The 19,382-nt window shown below is 41.9% G+C and overlaps 1 protein-coding gene across 2 annotated transcripts in view; it reads right to left on the bottom strand.

The window, feature by feature from the left end:
- Positions 1–5,835: 5,835 nt before the first annotated feature.
- SLC9A7 (solute carrier family 9 member A7) overlaps positions 5,836–19,382 on the bottom strand; it is a 102,662-nt gene continuing 89,115 nt past the window's right edge. For both annotated transcript variants that reach the window (XM_036460547.2, XM_036460548.2), the window contains 3 exons: positions 12,651–12,733; positions 9,998–10,103; positions 5,836–7,067 (listed from right to left, as the gene is read on the bottom strand). In XM_036460547.2, coding sequence (XP_036316440.1) covers positions 6,816–7,067; positions 9,998–10,103; positions 12,651–12,733 — 441 coding nt within the window. In that variant the 3' untranslated portion in view covers positions 5,836–6,815. The remainder of the gene's footprint in view (positions 7,068–9,997; positions 10,104–12,650; positions 12,734–19,382) is intronic.

Raw genomic sequence — 19,382 nt, 5'->3', positions numbered from 1 at the left:
GGAACACATTGGTTGAAACAGAGTTTCCAGTAAGGAAGCACAATGTGGATAATTATGGCGATAAAATAGGAAGAGCTTTAGTTCCCAGCCTGAATCTGTCTCAGCTGGAACCATTTCAACAAGGCGTCCTCACAACAAAGAAGAGATGCGATTGGTACCATTTCCCATCAGCAGGTTTCTGGACAAAACATTAATGTGAATAAGGGCCAAGCACAGTCCTGTTTATCTTGATTAGGTTACACACTATTAAATAAAAGTCTAGGTGATATTCTTTTAAATCTGACTCATCCAACCCTTCTTCAAACAGCTCCCCTTGCCACCACCCCTGAACTGATTTTTAAAAAGTAATTTTTCTCTGTATGGTGGGAGAGAAATGAACTGAAACAAGTTTTTGCTTTTAAATTGTTCCATTTGGTGTTTTTGTAATTACACTATTAAATGACTGAGTCATGCTAATGACAGGATTTGTTTGTTTTGTTTTGCTAGGAAGCTTCGGATTTTATGATGTAGTTCGATTGAATGGTTCTGGGAAAAGCTAGTCTACATAGAAAGGAATATGAAGACTATAAAACAAACTACATGTTGGGTTCAAGATTCTTAGCAATTATCCAACATTTAAAGCCTACTAAAGAGAGTTTCAGGCCAGGAAAAGTCACAGGAAGAGATGAGTTTAAAGTGGTTCTTTTAACCCTAAGGCACATGTTGCCATGATATTTAGACCCTATTTTAAAACTAAAGTCTTTCAAGCATCTAAGTCAGGGGTTGGCAAAAACATTTTCTATAAGAGCCCAAAATAAATAGTTCCTGCTTTGTAAGCAAACTAGTAGCCCTGCACATGAATCTGTGTGCCAGTAGCTCCCCAGTAGCTTGCTGCCCCGCCCTCCTGTAGCTCCCCCCAAACCCCCTAGTAGCTTGCTGCCCTGCCCGCCTGTAGCCAGTAGCTCACAGCCCCACCCTCCTGCTGATCTGTGATCCGGTTCTTATGCTTCATGGTGTAACGACCATTTGCATATTACATCTTTATTACATAGGATAGTTGCTCACTTCTGCCATAACTTCTCAGTTCTGCATGAAAGCAGTCACAGACAATATGCAAATGAATGAGCATAGTGTATGCCAATAAAACTTTATTTACAAAACAGGCAATGGACCAGTCCGGATCCAGGTGCCGGCTGTAATTTGTCAACACCTGGTCTAAGTGAAGCTGGAGAGGAATCGCTTCCACTTAGAAAAGAACCTCTCAGTGAAGGAAAGAAACAAAGAATGGGATCATACTACACCTTCTACTAACAGACAATACTTTAAAAATACAAAACAAGATCAGTTCAGCCAGTTAATCTTTTTATTTTGAGTTTTGTAAAAAAAAAAATTACAGAAAAAGCTTTGAGAAAAATGTGTTAAATATCAGCAAAAGCAGGAAAACGCGACTAGCTTTACAATATCAATCTAAACGTATACACAAAGGCAAACATTAAGTAGGATGCTACGGAAAGACAGCACTTTGGGGTCTAACTTCAGTTTTCTTTATTGCACATAAAGGTTGCTGATAACTCCAAGTCTTCACTTTTTCACAGTTAAACATAGTTTAATGTTATTTTGTATAACATGTTTATATAACGCACTAGAATGTTAATGTTATAAAACCACCAGTTTGCCACAGTTGAATGGAAATAGAAGACAAAATTCTCCCCAGCTACAGTATTTAAGCTTTCTATAAAAAGTTCTCTAGGTCACATCATCCAGGTTACATTCATTCTATTCTATTTAAAAAATTGCTTTGCAGCTCTTAAATGAATATCGGTGGCCTTTCCATTTAATAAGTTCAACGAACAAAAACGTCTAAGTAAAAAGACCAGATGTATTTTTACAGAAAAAAGAAAAAGACAACCTAGGAGTAGGTGACCCTACTATGAAACCATACTTTGAATGAGTGAGTGCAGAGATACATTCCAAATCCGTAGACTGACTCAATACCCACACAATTGAAAACAATTCTCCAAAGCCCACCGCTGGAATAATCACAACAAAAGCCAACCCCCAAATGTCCATGCAGTTAGATGGTCACCCAGTAACACTGGATCTTAACTGTTCTTAAGTGCTTTTGACAGAAATGTAGAGTTACTCAAGCTATGTACATGTCCTTTTTCTTCTGAGCTCCTCCAACATACACAGGCTCAAATCATTCCCCATTGGCCAAGAATTGAGGTGACTCTGACATCCTGTTAACCCTCTTTAAGAGGTGGCCATCAGAATAAAAGGATGGCCTCTCCCGCATGCTCTCATATCTATTTCAGAACTTTTCAAAAGGCGGCAGCGGAAGAGGAAGATCTTCCTTCTCATTTTCTCCAAGGTCAAGTAGCAGAAAATCGGTGCCTGTGTGTTCCGAGTGGACCATGGTTATCATATACCCTGCTTACAAAAATAAAGTTTACATCAAAAACTTTGGTTTTGCTCTTTACAATGTCTCCTAGCACTGGGTGACAAGACAGCATGCGTTTGTTCATTTTTTTAAAACTACTTACGAAAATTGAAACTGGAAAATATGGTTTGCTTCTAAATCTTGCTTTGAAAGGATTGTCAAAAAATCCTACTTGCTTTTCCTAGTCAGATACTCACGTTGATTTCTAGGGTGTTTCTCTGTATATTGTTCTTATTAGGTTTTAGGAAGGGGGAGGTCTTTTCAGGTATCAAAGTGGTGACGGCAGCATTCGGATGGGTCGTTTCTAAATTCTAAGTCTTGCCCACTGGGTTCTTCAACTCGCTGTGTGAGGACATAGCAAATGACACTGGCAAGCCAGAGGCCTACTTAGAAAACAACAGAAGAAATCAGAACTCAATGATACCAGTCTAAAATTTCTGACACATTAGCTCCGACAGCACTAACACATCTGCAGAATCAACATCAAAGGCAGGCCTGACACTTGTCAAGTTCCCTATTCCTGAAGTGGAATAAGAAGTTGTTCATTGAATCAGCAACCCTCATTCCAGAGTACACTTGACAACAGATTGTAAAAATCAGTTTTCTAATACATCCCTTGGAAGTCACAATGGGTGCCACGTAGGTTTCCAAGCAGATGACACCCCTCTGATGAGTGGCTCAATTGCCCTGGCACCCATCTCTTAAGTATATCAGTGGTGTTTCTACATTTAAGAGTCACTGTTCCCATCAGACACCCAACATGATTACATTAACTTCTACTATGGACAGAAAAAGGAAGGGCTATGATGAAGGGTGAAGGAAGGACGTGAAACAGACCTCTATTTTAGAAGGAACGTCACCTGTTGGCTCTCGTCTGAAATGTTCATGGATAGTGATGATAACATTTTTGGTGTTTTCTAAAATTTGCTTTTTTCAACCAAACCACAGAGGGCATTTTCAGGTCTAGGGATCACAGCCCAAAGAGCTCTTGCTATTTGGTGGATGAAATATTTGATGTCGCACTGTGGTTTTTGGCTTCAAGGCATCAATGCTTATTTGTCCGGTCAGCCCAATAAGTATCCTTGATGGTCAGTGTCTATTTAATTATATTTGCCTTTCCTATACTTGCTTCCTAGGAAGAAATGCAGACTTATTTAAATCCCAAATGTCCCCTCTAGGAAAAGAATATTAAAAGGAATGTCAGGAGTTTATAACTTCCCTCTGTCAGTGCTATCTATACACAAAGGCTTGCATCTCCTTAATTACCAGCTCCCAACACCACCACCGCATGACAGCAAAGTGATCACAACCTTTCACTCAATAAGGGGCCTGTGCTCTAGCAGTAAGCAGCCCTCCCCCTAATTTTAAGGAGTCCAGTGTGGATTCAGGCATGGAGACAAGTGAAGTGTGAAGAGAAAGAACGTTCACTTGACTGCAAAGGGGACTATTAAATTAATCCCAGGTTAAATGGAAAAGACAGCTTTTTGGAAACCTTCACATTTGATTAGTCAGCAGCTCAGTTAAGACAAACCCCCCTTTTTTCCACAAATCACAGCAAAGATGACAGGTTTTAACCTCTTCAATATATACACTCAAGCCATCCTTCTCCCCCTTTCATGCTTTAAGGTTTTCTAATATGACCTTTTTTTATTTTAGTTGTATTTATGGAATATGTTTTTGAGTTCTACAAACATTATTAGCACAAAACTCACTCACAGCTACCCAGTCTGTATTACTGATCAACATTCAGTTTGTTCCACATGACCAGCAATTTTTTTAAAAACTGAATTTTCTAGGTCATCCTTTAAGGTTGGGTCTACTGCAAGTTCTAGGCTAACAGCTCTCCACCTGAGCTGCAGATTAGAATCCCCGAGGATCTAAACATAGCACAGAAGCCTGGCCCCACTCTAAACCTACTGAATCTGGATCTCTGAGGGTGGGCCTCTATGTTGACACTCGAGGTCCAGTGCATGACATTTGTGCACTGGTGGGGGGTCCCTCAGCCCAGCCTGCACCCTCTCGCAGTCTGGAAAACCTCAGGGGATGTTTCCCTGCTGGTTTAAGTGTAATAGAACTTAGGGGAGTGGGCCTAAGCTGGCAGGCGGACATCCCCCAAGGCGTTCTTAGGGCTGCCCTGGAGGTGAGAAAAGCTCCCGCCACCACCGCTGCGCTCTCCAGCCCTGAGTCCAGCTTCTGGCTGAGTGATGCTCCCCCTGTGGGAGTGCAATGACCAACAGGAGCTCCTGCATTGAGCATCTGTCCCTGGTGGTCAGTGCGCATCAGAGCAACCAGTCATTCCACTGTTGGGTCAATTTGCATATTAGCCTTCTATTATATAGGATTTGAATACATGGGCCAGATCATCCTAATGTGCAGCCAGGGTGGAGAACCTCTGGCCTAGAACAACTGACTTTGCTGAACTGTAAACCCCACTCCCCACCCCCAGAACAAATATGCTCATAAAATGACTTGGAATTATCCTCTCAGAAGAATTTTGCCTAGTTGGATGTACCATTACTCAGCAGTTTCTATCTGGTTTATGCAAATAGTCAGTCTTGGGTTAGTTTCTCTGCACCCTACTTTTTTACTTCCCAGAATAGTAGAAGCATGAGGAAAACACATTTAGCTTCCCCCCACCCCCAAACTTATGGGGAATGACCATCAAATCAAAATGGGTTTTAGTGTAGATAGAAAGGAAAGGGGAATAAAAATCACCCAATTCTCATATATTGAACCATATGAAATTGTCGTTTTTGTTTCTTTTAAAAAATGGTGGAATGCCAGCAATTTCATATGGCTCAAACTAATAAATTTTTCTTGGTTTGCACAAATTATCAATTGAAAAAGAGGGTGAAACAATGTCTTATTTAAAAATTAACCATTAAAAATGCGAGTTAAGAAGGTTCAAGTGGCTGATTTCATGATGGATGCACTCGATTGAGCCGCTATATTATAACGGAAATGGCCACATTAAATGAAAGCGTTCTTTTTAGAAATTGGGTTTTTGAAAATAATAGCTCTGAAGCACAGAGCACAGGGAGAATCTCAAACATGGTTTCCAAGAGTTCTCCTCAGCATTTCACTTACTACAGGCGTGGGCAGGTAGAACAGCTCACCCACAAAAGAACCCAAAGTAGAAATCTAAATCTCAGACCACTCATACAGGAAGCTGGTGCAAACCTCCCCAGATACCAAGAAAATAACCTTTCTCTACATGGCACTCAGTGCCAAGGCATCTAGATTCTTAATCTGATGGTGGACAGGAACCTTCCACTGCAGAAATAAAGCTTAACATTCCACTGCCTCTCCTCTGAGTCTTCAGGTAACCACCAAAATCTCATTCATTCCGTAGCTTGAAGTTTGGAATTCTAAGTCTTTAGAATACAATCTTATGGTTTTTTTGCAGTGATTTTTTCTTCACAGTGAGATTTCTTCCCTATGAATACTAGCATATTGCCTCTGAGGGTTGTTACTGCCTTCTCAACCCCAGATCAAAGCACTCCATACATTTTGGTGTTATTTCCAAACCCACAGTAGATATCTCAGTCTTGTTCATCATTTTTCAGACAGTCAGCTCATATGGCAGCCATCAAGAATAGACGTATTTACAGTGATGTAATCATCAGTTTCTCCTGCCTTCACATTAATGAAAACAAAACAGAAACAAAACAAAACAAAAACACAACACTTTAACACTATTTTGCCTTTGGTTTGAAACATTCCAGTAACTTCTTCTTTATGGAGATTTCCAGAGAAGGAATTATAATTCTTTCCCCCATGTTGAAATGTTGATGTATATATTTTCCAATCTTCAGTCTGGAGAAAATACAGGTAGCAAAAGAAGTCAGGAGTCCAGAGATGAGGTTGCTGTCACACAGCCCTGGTTGCTGGAGCCTCCACTCAAATTGCTTTTTCATGCTTTCTGTCCCATTGGACACCAGCTTCCCCTCATCCTTGGAGGTCCAATCTCACTGGCCTTCCTTCACAATCTCTCTTCTAGCCTGTTCTCCCTTCACTTGATAGTCCTACATCCAGCTGGACTCGCACTGCTGTTTATGGATATGAAGCTTCTCCTGGGAGGGGTCCCAGCACCCACCACACCTTGTTCAGGTACCGCAGGTGAATGAAGTAGAGATCTGTAAAGCATGCGATTGTTTTTGTTTAACTCTGAACAGTGCACTACTATGTGAAAAAGTGGGAATAGATCTGCATTTGCCTTGAGCCCCACCATCTGTATCTTGGGTTAAATTTTAAATGTTAAGGTATCTTCAGACCTCAATAAGATAGAAGCGTTAGTTCCATTCAGTCACTGTCCCACCTCAATCAACACGGGAGCATGCAGCCTGCCCCACACCACCGGTGGGTCTACCCATCGTGTCACGGTTTGGGGGGAAAGTCATGCATTATCCTCCAGGGGGAACACTAGGCGGGTGCCCCGGCTGGAAACCTTCTGGTCTCCCATTCCCAGGTCTCGTTCCAGCACCTCCTCAGAGCTGCTCTTTGTTTTCCGACTGCCCTCCAGGCTCATGGAGGCCGTGTGGGAGCCGGAGGAGCCGTTGGCAGTCACTGTGCTGTCCCCGTAGGTTAAGGTGAGGTCACCCTCAGTCAGGATGAAATCAGAGTCTTCCTCTCTCAGTGGCTCTTGGTTCTGAAAAGGGCAACAAATAACAACAAAATGAAGACTGGAATCTTCCAGAGCTCCTCCATCCAATCCCAACCTCAACTCCTCATCTGAAACTGGGGATCATGAAACTGGCCTGCATCAAGCCTCCAGCATGATAACTGGATGTAAGCTGTAGAATGCTATTCAATGTATAGCACAGTTGCCTGAATTAGGACTTGGAATAGCAAAAGGAAGCTGTGATTTTAAATGCCTGGCAGCCTGTGACAAAACGGAAGGAAAGGAAACCAACCTGGATTTTCAGCTTCCCAGCCCACAAAGAAAGGAAGGGCTAAGGTCGCTGGGAAGACCTGCAAATAGGTTTCAGGTCCTCTCCCCTCTGGGAAAGGACCTCCTGCCCTACACAAACCATTCCAAACACACCGAGTTTACATTTGAGCTGCTCTTTACCCTAGTCAGCATAGCGGGAAGAAGACAACCCATTATTAGGATTTCCTTCCTGTCGCCACACAAAATCCCTGATGGGAATCCCTCATATAGATGAAGCAAATCATACAGAGAGAAGTATATTTTCTTGATCGTCTAATACAAGCATGTCAAACTCACGGCCCATGGGCCACATGTGGCCCATAACAAATATTTTTGCGGCCCAGCCAATATAATGGTATGTAAGAAACATTTTAGTAAAAATTTTGGAACTTAATTTTTACAATATCCTGTTGTACATAATTGTTAATAATGAACTACGTTTGCTAATGACTGATTACTATAATCATCTTGCGTTCATTTCCCTTATGGGCCTTACGCATAGGCACACCATTTCTCTCCACTAATACTACCAGCAGGGAATATTTTAGCAGCCCATTGCCATGTCATTAGTCTTGTACTGACTTGTTTGGTGTGTGCAACAGGAAATATTTCAATTTGAAGAAGAAAATAGGTTTATTTGTGTTACACTTATTCATATGTGCAGCTATTCAGTGTCTGATAAGAATGTTCAAGAAAAATATTAATCTTTATTAAAATGTTTTATTACTTTAATGATGACTCATTTATTTCAGCCCTTTGTATTCAGCATGTCTCTATCGAAATAAACCCACATTTCTATGAAAATCGAAGCTTTTGGTTTTTTGTGGCTCACAGAAACTTAAACCTTGTTTATTTGGCCTGTGTTAGCCTTTGAGTTTGGCATGCTTGGTCTGTTATATGCCCGCCAGGAATGTCACAGAAGCTCTCATTTGGTCCTTACCCCTCTCCTGTGAAGGGTGCAAGCACATGTCACAGAGCAGAAAATCTGAGCTAAGAGAACCTATGAAATTTGCCCAAGGTTGTCCAGCTGGTAGGAAGCAGGTTTGGACTTATGCTACCTCCAGACTGGTTCTGCCCACCTAAAGGATATGGAAAGTGACTCCATTGGGAAGAGGATTGGCACAGCATCTCATAATAAGCAGCAGTTATAGCAAAACAGACTAGGCTGAGCAAGGCAGGCATAAGCCAAGTGGCAGCCACTTGAAACTAAAAGATGGCAGGGAGAGAGTCTCAGGAAGCAATGTGAGGTCAGACAACCTTTCATTCTCCAAGGGGTTCAACAAGCAAAACAAGGGTGCTGTGCTCCCCCACTCCCCTATTTCATGGCTGTCAAACACTGTGGACTTCCGTTTCTGTTTTGTTTTGTTATCCTCACCTAAGGATATTTTTCCATTTATTGTTTAGAGAGAGTGGAAGGGAGAGGGAGAGATAGAGAGAGAAACATGATGTGAGAGACACATCAATTAGTTGCCTCCTGCACACACCCTGGCCAGGGCTGGGGATTGAGCCTGTAACCCAGGCATGTGCCCTTGACTGGAATTAAACCCAGGACCCTTCAATCTGCAGGCTGACCCTCTATCCGCTGAGCCAAACCGGCTAGGTCTGGACTTCCTTCTGGAATAGCAAACACAGTTTGAAAACTGCTCTTTCTCTGCTTTTTCCTATCTACCCTCCAGAGCACATCTGAAGTCCTACATCCTGTCCTCTACACAGCAGGGTGTCCTCAGTGCAGGACCTGAACCTGCCCTAACCGTCCATGGTCCCTGCTCAGTCATGTTGCCCACAGATTCTCCTGTGTCCATGCCTGGGCTCCCCATCTGGGTGCATCACCAAAGGACAGTGACCTCCTTCTCCTCTTTTTGGCACCCTTCCTCGAGGTACTTAACTCAGTAGGTGCTAGAGAAATGCCTGTTAAGTGCGCTGGTCTAGGGAGGACCTCACTTCTCTGGTTCCAGCCCATCTCTGTGCCCTTACTGGTAACAAACACATCCATGCTTTCTGCATTGTTTCTCAATGATGTCGACTTCTCCAAACTTCACAATGTGACTCCATTTAACCAATGCTGCAGCTTTTTTAACAGGCAAGCACGCAATCCCTCTTGCTTGCTGCCTCAAATCCTCACTGGCATTAGGTAGGATGCAAATGTATACTCAAATAAGAGTCCTCTCGTCAGGCAGAGGGAAATTCTAAAACTCGCTCCAAACTCGCCCCATCTCCTCCTCTCCATCGCTATTTAGAAAGTCCTGAAACTATGTCTGCCCGGTGAAAGTTTTATTAACAACAGATGACATCATGTCCCCTGTTTGAATACATTCCATTTCTCCCATTAATGCATGGGCTGAATATTGTTTTTGTTCATTTCTGTCAAGATACCTCTTCTAGGGCTCTTAGCACCCAGATTTCAGGGGGAGATTCCTTTTCATTCTTTGAAAGTTTGCAGCCTCAGAGGGAGAGAGAAATCTTCCTACTATGCCATAGCTGCTGGTGTTTGGGAGTCCCATAACCCGGGTACAAGGTTTCCTTGTTGCTGTGCACAATGTATGAAGCGGATGTCAGCTGGTCATTTGTCATCGATCACCTTCCTGGAGAAGCACATTCTGTGAATTTGGAGGCTGCATGGAAATGCAGCCCTGACATGCTGTACTTACGTCATACACCTGGGGACTGGTCAGACATCGAGCGAGCAGGCCACACCAGGTTGGGAGGGTGGTGGTTAATGGGGGGCCACTGTGTGTGAGGATGGGCTTCAAGTAACTTTAAAAGGAGAATTAAGAAAACAACGTCTGCAAGAACACCCCTCAAAAAATGTGTTTAGCGATCCCAACAAGTAAATCATCTGACATTCTACCCAGAAAATGTCTCTTTCCCCATTTTACCAGTACAATAAAAAATGTAGCCATTTTTATTGTGTTCCTCTTTATTGCACCTCACAGATGTTGCATTTTTGTTTGTTTGTTTGTTTGTTTGTTTTACAAACTGAAGGCAAGACTCTCCACACTGGCCAGGGTAAGATCTCTTTTTAAAATATACCTTTGATTTCAGAGAGGAAGGGAGAGAGAGACAGAAACATCAATGATGAGAGAGTATTACTCATCCCCTGTCTCCTGCACACCCCACACTGGGGATCCAGCCTGCAATTCGGGCATGACTTCCTGATTCATAGGTGGACACTCACTCACTAAGCCACGCTGGCTGGGCAAGATGTCCGTATTTAACACTATAAACTTTTTATCTCTTCTTAAAACTGCTTTTGCTAAACCACATAAGTTTTGTTATGTTGTGTTTCCATTTTCATTTGTCTCAAGATATATTTTTATTTCCCTTCCGATTTCTTCATTGACCCATTGATTATTGAGGACTGTATTGTTTAATGTGCACCCATTGGTTGGTTGTTCAGGCGTGTGATGTTGGATGTATAAATGTTTGGAAAGTTTTCCAGTCTTCCTGCTGTTATTGATTTCTATTTTCATACCATTGTGGTTGGGAAAGATACTTGCTTTAATTTCAATCTTCATACATTTTCTAAGACTTGTTTTGTGATCGAACACCCAGATCTATCCTGGAGAATGTTCCATGTGCACTTGAGAAGAATATACATGTTGCTGCTGTTAGATGCAATGTTCTGTGCATGTCTGTTAGGTTCACTTGATCTAAAATGTAGTTCAAGTCCAATGTTTCCTTATTGATTTTCCACCTGAATAATCTATCCATTGTTGAAAGTGGAGTACTATGTGCTGACAAGAATCAATTTCTTATCACTTTAGTATTTTGTCACTCTCCTGTGACAAAATTGGACTCCCTCCAATTTTCTCTACATCCTTTAGAAGCCCAGTGAGTCACATGCCTTCTGGATTACAATGTGGACAGGTCCATATGGCTTTAAGAAACCTCTGGGGATTCTATTTCAGTTAATAGCAAACAATCGTAAACAATAATTTCAACCATCCTTTCCACTAAGAATGACTAGAAAAGCTGGTCATAAAACACAACAAAATCTTCTGCTTAATGGAATCACAAAGCTACCAGGACAGTGAAGAGAGCCAGAATCTGGAGGACACCCAAGTGGGAAGCCTGGGCGCTTGGCGAGCCACGCTTTCCCTAAAGCACCTCAGCAGCTGAGCAGAGCATCTGGCAGACTAAAAGAAAATAGTGAATCTGACAAAAACTGGTGTCCAGAGTCTTCTGAGGAAGACTCCAAAACATCCTAGGCTCTAGGTTATAACCCAGAACAAAGGGTAAACAGAAAACAGACTAACCTTCACAGGAATGGCAGCCCAGCTCAAATCACCTTTATTTCTGATTGAACTAAAGTGATCTGGAATTACTAATGCCCCTAACCTAGACCCAATGTGAATTAGATTATCTCTGAAAAAAGGATAACCTCATCTGGCACGTTTCAAATGATCTGTATGCTTTTTCATTTCCCATATCTGTCACTGAAAAAAAAAAAAAGATGCACAGAAGAAAATAAATCAAGCTTCTAAAAGATAACAGGAAATTAGCTTCATGACTTTGAGATAGACAGAGATTTCGAAAACAGGACACAAAGAGTACTGACCAGAACAGAAAAGATCAATGAATTGGACAAAGACCTTTTGTTCATCAAAAGAGTCTATTTAAAGGTGAAAATGTATCACACAATCTCACTTGTATGTGGAATCTAATGAACAAAATAAACTGATGAACAAAATAGATCCAGAGTCACAGAACCATGAACAGACTGATGAATCTAAGAGGAAAAGTGGGGATAGCTGTGGGAGGGAGAGATTATCTGGGAAACTTATATGCATAACCCAAGGACACAGACAATAGTGTGGCGAGAACTTGGGAGGGGTGAATGCAGGGAGGAGGTGGTCAATAGGGGAAAATAACAAAAAACGGGGACATGGGTAGTACTTTCAACAATAAATTTAAAAAATAAAATAAAAAGCGAAAACGCAAGTCACGAGTAGCAAAGTTATTTTTATAATACTTAATTAACAAAACACTAAGCCCAGTGAATAATATGCTTCACTTCACTTCCTGACCACACCAATTCACCTACAAAGCCACATTCCTCTGGTATACAAAGCTCTGAAGAACCACATGAGTCTACCAGGCTATGGGTCGGCTAAATCTCTTGCCCGAAGAGATGCTCACCAGGACTACCTGTGGTTGAATGATCAGTGCATGAGTCCCAAGAGATAACTGACCTCACTGTAGCAAGCACACATCCTTCCTTACTTATCAGAAGTCATTTACTGGCAACTCAACAGGACGATTTCATTGCCAATGTTTCAGGGAAACTACTTCAAAGGATACTTGTGGTCAAAGCTGTACCACAGCCTGAACAGCCATGCACTCTCCTGCTTTGTCCGGTTTCCTCCAGCAGAATCTGGACCATCCTAGGAAAAAACAATAAGACAGATGCTTAGTTGTACAAATGGATTGAAAAAAAAAGGAAAAGCTTTATTTTAACCATAAGTTTTAGTTATTTTGAGCTCAGAATCATACATCCTGTATCACCAAAGCATCAAAGTTATATTGAGAAGTAATTTTTTTTAATTGAGCAATTCCAAAGGTAGGCAAATCAACCCCCCAAATGAAACAACTGGCTTATGTCTGTGGGTAGATCAACTCAAAGTAATACAAATTTTTTTCTGGTATTTTGATTGTGATTTTCCTTGAAGTGTCTTTCAGAAGATTAATTACCCTTAAGTAGTCTAGATCCTAACAGGCCAAAATTGATTTATAGAGAATATTAAAGAAAGCTTCTGTAAAACCAACTTTCCAGGTCTCCCAAAGCTGGTCTGGGAAAACTGCTTGGCCGAGTTTCCTGACAAACTAGCTCTTGGTGGTCCTGACTCAGGCCCATGCTCTGTGTTCCAGGTGGTGCAGGCACTTGTTCTACCAGCTTTAGGAAGGTGGGCATAGCGGGAATAGAGCTAGAACTAGCATCTCTGTTCTTTTATCTACCCTCAAGTAGTAAGTTCCTTTACTACTCCTTTCATGCCTTTTCAACTCAACACATCTCCATCATTTGCTTTTCAAAATAACTAGCAAATCAAACATTCAATTCTGGTTTTAAAAATCTGTTTTGTGCAGGTATTATGAGCAGCACAATTACTACTAAAAGTGGACTAACTACATCACTTTGAGGACAGTGGTGGGTACTAGATGGTTGGATGACAGGCTCTGAGAGTACAGACAGCCATTTTTATCTTCACCCCCTTGACTGTTATATGGAGAGGAAACTGGGAGACAATCAGCAATAAGCAAATAAAAGTGGAGCCACAATTACAAGTAGCTCTAAGTCACAGTGGGTGTAAATTCCACCTGTCATAGAAATACATATTATAGGACTCCTTAGAGACCTCTGAGAAGCTAAGCACACAGGCAAGTAGAGGGAGGGACGTTAGTATGCACTACTTAAATTCCTGAAGTTTCCAATGGTGAAGATTATTTTTAAAAATGAAGTCCCCATGGTATTTGAGGAATGTTTAATGGAAAATACAGGGTGGGGCAAAAGTAGGTTTACAGTTGTTCCTATGCAAAACAGTTTATTCTTGTATTATTATTTATTAATTATTCTATTATTTTGCATAGGAACAACTGTAAACCTGCTTTTGCCCCACCCTGTATGAAAACAACTTAGTTAAATGGGCCCTACTGTGGATGAGGAAATCAAAATGAGAGATTACAGAGATTAACTTTATTTCACATTTTTATAACTGGTGTGGGGGGAAAAAGGGTACAGAAATATCTCCACTTGAATAACAATCATTCATTCAGGTAACGAATCACTAGCCCAATGACAACTCTAGAGAAAGTTCAGAATGCCACACAACTGAGTGGAAAAGTGGTAGATGAACATTCTGGAAAGCAAATATATTTATGGAAAAAATAAACGGTCTAAGTTCTCAGTTCCAAGTGCCTGTAGAATCTTACGGAAGAAAAATGAAAAAGATGATAAAATCATCAGGAAAGATACTCTAAATCAGGGGTGGGAAACATCTAGCCCGAGGGCCAAATGAGGCCCAAGAAATCATTTGGTCTGGCCCTGTCAAGGCATTAAGGGTGAGTTAATTACATATTTGACCAAATAAAGCAGGGTAATTTTTAAGTTGATAATTTTGTATGGCTCGAGAATGATGTTAAAAATATCCAGATGGCTCTTGGTAGGAAAGATGTTCCCCACCCCTGCTCTAACTATCAGGCACAAGACAAGTTCCCTAAAACCAGTTTCATCTGCTCCTTCTTTAAAACAACAATAAAAATGGCAACCTCCTACTCTCATCCTCTTCTGTGCAAAACCACAATGCATTGTTGTCACTTGGGACACTTAAGTTCTTGCCATTTCATATCAAGGAAGCTAAGGAGACTTATATAAGCCCCAAGAGGGTCAATTAAAATGAGTAAAGCAGAGGAAATGCTTATTTTTTAAAGCAAACTAACAAGAAGATCTTCTCAGGGTACAAAGAAATATGCCTGCAATCCACAAATAAGACCAAGTGATCTCAGAAATGTAAGAAACTAAGAGATAGCCCTGAAGGGTCATGTGGAGCAAATACAGGGCAAATCTAAGAGGGCAACATGGTAACAGGGCTGTTAAACAACTTTTTATTCCAAGAGATGGTGCCAAAAGCATGATTAGGTAGAGGAAGAGTTTAGATAAATCCACACAGAGGCTTTGGGGAAATCAGGACTAGTTTTATAAGGTGACCCAGAAGACAAAGAACTGCTTCACAACATGACTTATCACAGACCAGCCACCGGAGTCCTTCCTGTTGGATCTGAGCAGAGATCCAACGGGCAAGGCCTCCTTCCCAGCAGCACTTGCAAACTCTTGAATATCCATTCAAGTGTTACCCACAGGAAAAGCAGGAACTTGTTCTGTCACCACACCCCTCCTCAAAACCTGCATTCCCATCAGGGGGGTTCACACCCCATATCTTTATCTCAGGCTGCTTCTAAAACCTGGGACACCCTGTCATACTCTCAACTTCTCTGCTCACAACATCTACCTGGCTGATTCCTATTCATCTTTCAAGGCTCTACACAAGGTTGTCTTCTCTGAGAAATGTTCCCTTCAAGGCAACAGAGCACTCCAAGAGGTGTGGGTGTGAACATTACAGGCTTTCTCAACAGACTACCTGGTTCCAAATCCTAGCTCTAGTCATGACTGTGTCATTGCCTTTGCTGCGTGACTATGCAAGTTTAAATAGAAATACAATTGATATATAACATCAGGTATGTTTAAGGTGTACAGTGTGTTGCTTTCATACATTTACATAGCCTATATAATAAAAGAGAAACATGTAAATTGACTGTACCTTCGCTACACTCACCAGCCAATCAGGACTGAGTATGCAAATTAACCCAACAAAGATGGTGGGTTAATTTGCATACACAGGCATAGGCAAAGAGCAGAGCAGGAGAGCTGGTGGTTCGGAGGACTTGGCAGAGTGGGAGGTCATGGGACAGAGACAGAGCATGAAGGGAAAACCAAGAATGTGGGGAGCACCAGGAATTCTGGGAATAGTAGTTCCGGTGGCAGGTGGATCTCCTAGACACCAGAGCAAAGTGAACCTGGAGCAAGTTACTGTTGTGGTGAGGAATGGAGGGAAAGCAAAGGTGAGAGACATAAGTAAAATCAGAATGTGTAGGAAAAATTAAAGGGAAGATATCCTAAAACTTCCAGGAAATCACCACCAATGGAGCAAAGAAAAAAAATGCCTCTATTATTATGTGAGCAACAAAACAAACTAGGTTGGAGTCTCAGACAATTCGCTCATATGAGGGCTCCCAGATTGGAGAGCATTCAGGTCGGGCTGAGGGACTCCCCCCTCCCCCCACCCCTCCGTGCAAGAATCTTCGTGCACCAGGCCCCTGGTCACAGTATAATTACCACTGCAGTGTTAGCTAACACCTCTATCAACTCAATAGTTATGACTTATTGTTTGTGGTGAGAACAATTAACATCTAGTTCCTTAGCAACTTTATAGTTTAAAATACAGCATTTTTTATAGTCACTGTGCTGTGCATTAGATCTCCAGATGTTATTCATCTTTTAGTTACAAGTTTGTACCTTTAAATATCCCCTTAACTCCCCCAGCTCCTGGTAAATACCGTGTTTCCCCAAAAATAAGACATCCTCCGAAAATAAGACCTAGCACATGGAAAAATAAGACATCCTCTGAAAATAAGATCTAGCGCATCTTTGGGAGCAAAAATTAATATAAGACACTGTCTTATTTTCGGGAAAACAGGGTACCATTCTACTCTCTGTTCTTGTGAGTTACGTGAGGGATTTGTAAACATTTTAGTGACATCATTAGTGGAAAATGCCCTTCAAGAATAAACACCACCAAGTCTGCTTATCAACAACTGTTGAATATATAACAAAGAGTATTTATTTCTTCTGCATCCATTAAGCACCAACTGTGTGCCTGCCAGGCACCAGGCTGGGTAATGGAAACAAAAAGAGGAATGAAACCTAGCACCTGCCCCTTGAGCACATTTCCAGAGGGGGAGACAGCTACACATATGGTGACAAATGTGATGAAGAAACAGAAAGCAGATTAAAGAACTTAAAGTCCCGCTTTCAAAATAATTTTTCTAGAACTAGTGAATAAGGATTTCAGGGTAGAATTGGACTTCATTTCATTCTTATTGTTAAAAAGCTTTTTAAAGTAAGGTCATTACAATATGAGAACAGTTTATGCTTTTTTTTCAGAGATAGAGCAAAATACTGGGCCCCCCAAAGATTTGTAGATGGACTGAAGGTTCTCCAGGGGGGGTCCAATTAATCACATGGGCCCTTTAAGAGTCAGAGTGATGTAGTGGAAGAAGAGGCAGAACAGATTCAAAGCGTGGCAGAGACTCTTCTCACTGTTGCTGCTTTTGGAGATGGAGGGGACCACAAGCCAAAAACTGCAGGTGCTTCTAGGAGCCAAGTTTGATCCCCGGGCCAATGGCAAGCAAGGAAATGGGGCCTCTGTCCTACAAGGGCATGAAACTAAATTCTACCAACAACCTGAATGAGCCTGGAAGTGGCTTCTCCCCCAATGTCCAACCCTGCTGGTATCTTGATCTTGGCTTTGAGAGACCTGAAGCAGAGACACCAGTGGAGCCCACCAGTCATCTGATCTGCAGGACTGTAATATTGTGTTGTTTTAAGCTGGAAAGTTTATGGTAATTTGTTATAGCAGGAATATAAACCGAATGCAGAGCAAATGAGTAAGTAAATGATGCAACCAGATTTGGGTCTTTTTCATTGACCCTGGGATGATGGGACCAAGATTTCTCAAAAGGGAGCAAAAAAAGAGCTTAAAAACAGGGAATCGAGCTCCATGGAGTCCACTCCAGGGCTTCCCAAATTGTAAAGTGCACACAACCCTCCTAGGAGCCCTGTTAAAATGAAGATTCAGATTCTGGGGTTGAAGTGGGGCCAGAGAATCTGCATTTATAATAAGCTCTGGTGCTGGTCCATAGGGACAACTGGGGCAGCAGAAGGAGAGGTCTACAGTCTCTAGAGTAGGGGTGTCGAACTCAATCAGAGAAGGGGCCAAAATCTAAAATCCAGCCTAAATCACGGGCAGAATGGTTTACTGAACAGTCATAAACTGTCATTGTGATGGAAACACAGCGGAGTGCAGTGATGACAGTGCGGTGCGGGCCACATTGCAAGGCCTGGCGGGACGGATTTGGCCCGCGGGCCTTGTGTTTGACACATGTGCTCTAGAGGAAAAGCAGATGAGGGCCTCCAAGAACTCATCTCTGCCACTCTCCACCCTTATCCTCCATCACTTCGTCACCAAATCCTTAAGGACCAAGATTCATCTGTCTTGTTTACTGATCTATTTCCAGAGCTTGAAAGAATGTCTAGAATATAACAGATGCTCAATAAATATTTATCAACTGAATGAATAACAATGTTAATTTTGAACTTTAAGAATAAAAACAGAGAATAGCAGGAGGCAATCAGAACAAAACAAGCTCTAGCCAGTGTTGGTTGGGTGTTGTCCTGTGCACCTTCAAGTTTGCCCATTTGATTCTTGATCAGGGCACCCAGGTTGAGGGGTTGTGGACTCCATCCCTGGTAGGAATTGTGCAGAAGACAGCTAATCAATCATTTCTCTCTCTCTCTCTCTCTCTCTCTCTCTCTCTCTCTCTCTCTCTCTCTCTCTCTCTCTCTCTCTCTCTCTCTCTCTCTCTCCCTCTTTCTTCCCTCTCTAAAGATCTTAAAAAGAACAAAAATAAAGGTGTGGTGGGAGAGGGATGAGAAAATAAGCATTTGAGGAAAGGTACTTTAGCACTGTTTGAAGTTAAAGATTTAAGTGAGTGGGTATCAGATTTCAGCTTGTAAGAAAATCTGAAGAACCCAGAAACAGACACATCCAACTTGCCCAGAAAGTTCTATGCCAATGCAACTACGAACCACTGATTTTCTGCAGTTTTTACACTTGTGTGCATACAAACATACTCACACAGAGACAATGCTCTGCTAACACAGAGGTTTCCTGTCCTCCACATTCCACTAATATCTGGCTTGGGACCTTGTCCTGCTGAGATGATAAAGGACAAATTCAGATTCGGGCTCTTAGCTAAATGTCATCAATGAGTGTTCTTCTGTAAACACGGGGAAGGAAGTGAATGGTGTGTCTGCATGTCCGGCCAACATAAATCTCAGTTGGCTCTGGCATGAAAAGTCCCCACTTGAATGGGGTGTGAGGCCACCTCCAAGCCTGGGCAGTTTGCCTCCAGCTGCACTTGTTTTTGTTTTTGTCGCAAAGTCACCAAGACCTTCAAGAAACAAAGCAACTGGGTTTTTTGTTTTGTTTTGTTTTAATGAGTCAAACTTGCCAGGGATATGAAACTCAAGTCTGCCCACAATCGTCTTATGCTTCCCTCACCCAAAGCCAAAAACGTTCAAGCTAAACAGCTCCCTTCCTTCACCCACACGAGCTAATATTCTGTAGCCCTGTAGCCAGGACTGTTTATAACCTTGGGCTTCTAGACTAGTGAGGAAAATTGTGCTCTATATAAAATAAA

Source organism: Pipistrellus kuhlii, unplaced genomic scaffold (genome assembly GCF_014108245.1).
Source record: "Pipistrellus kuhlii isolate mPipKuh1 unplaced genomic scaffold, mPipKuh1.p scaffold_m20_p_32, whole genome shotgun sequence".
NCBI lineage: Eukaryota > Metazoa > Chordata > Mammalia > Chiroptera > Vespertilionidae > Pipistrellus > Pipistrellus kuhlii.
The sequence above is the reverse complement of the archived record's forward strand: the minus strand, read 5'-3'. Positions and strand labels throughout refer to the sequence as shown.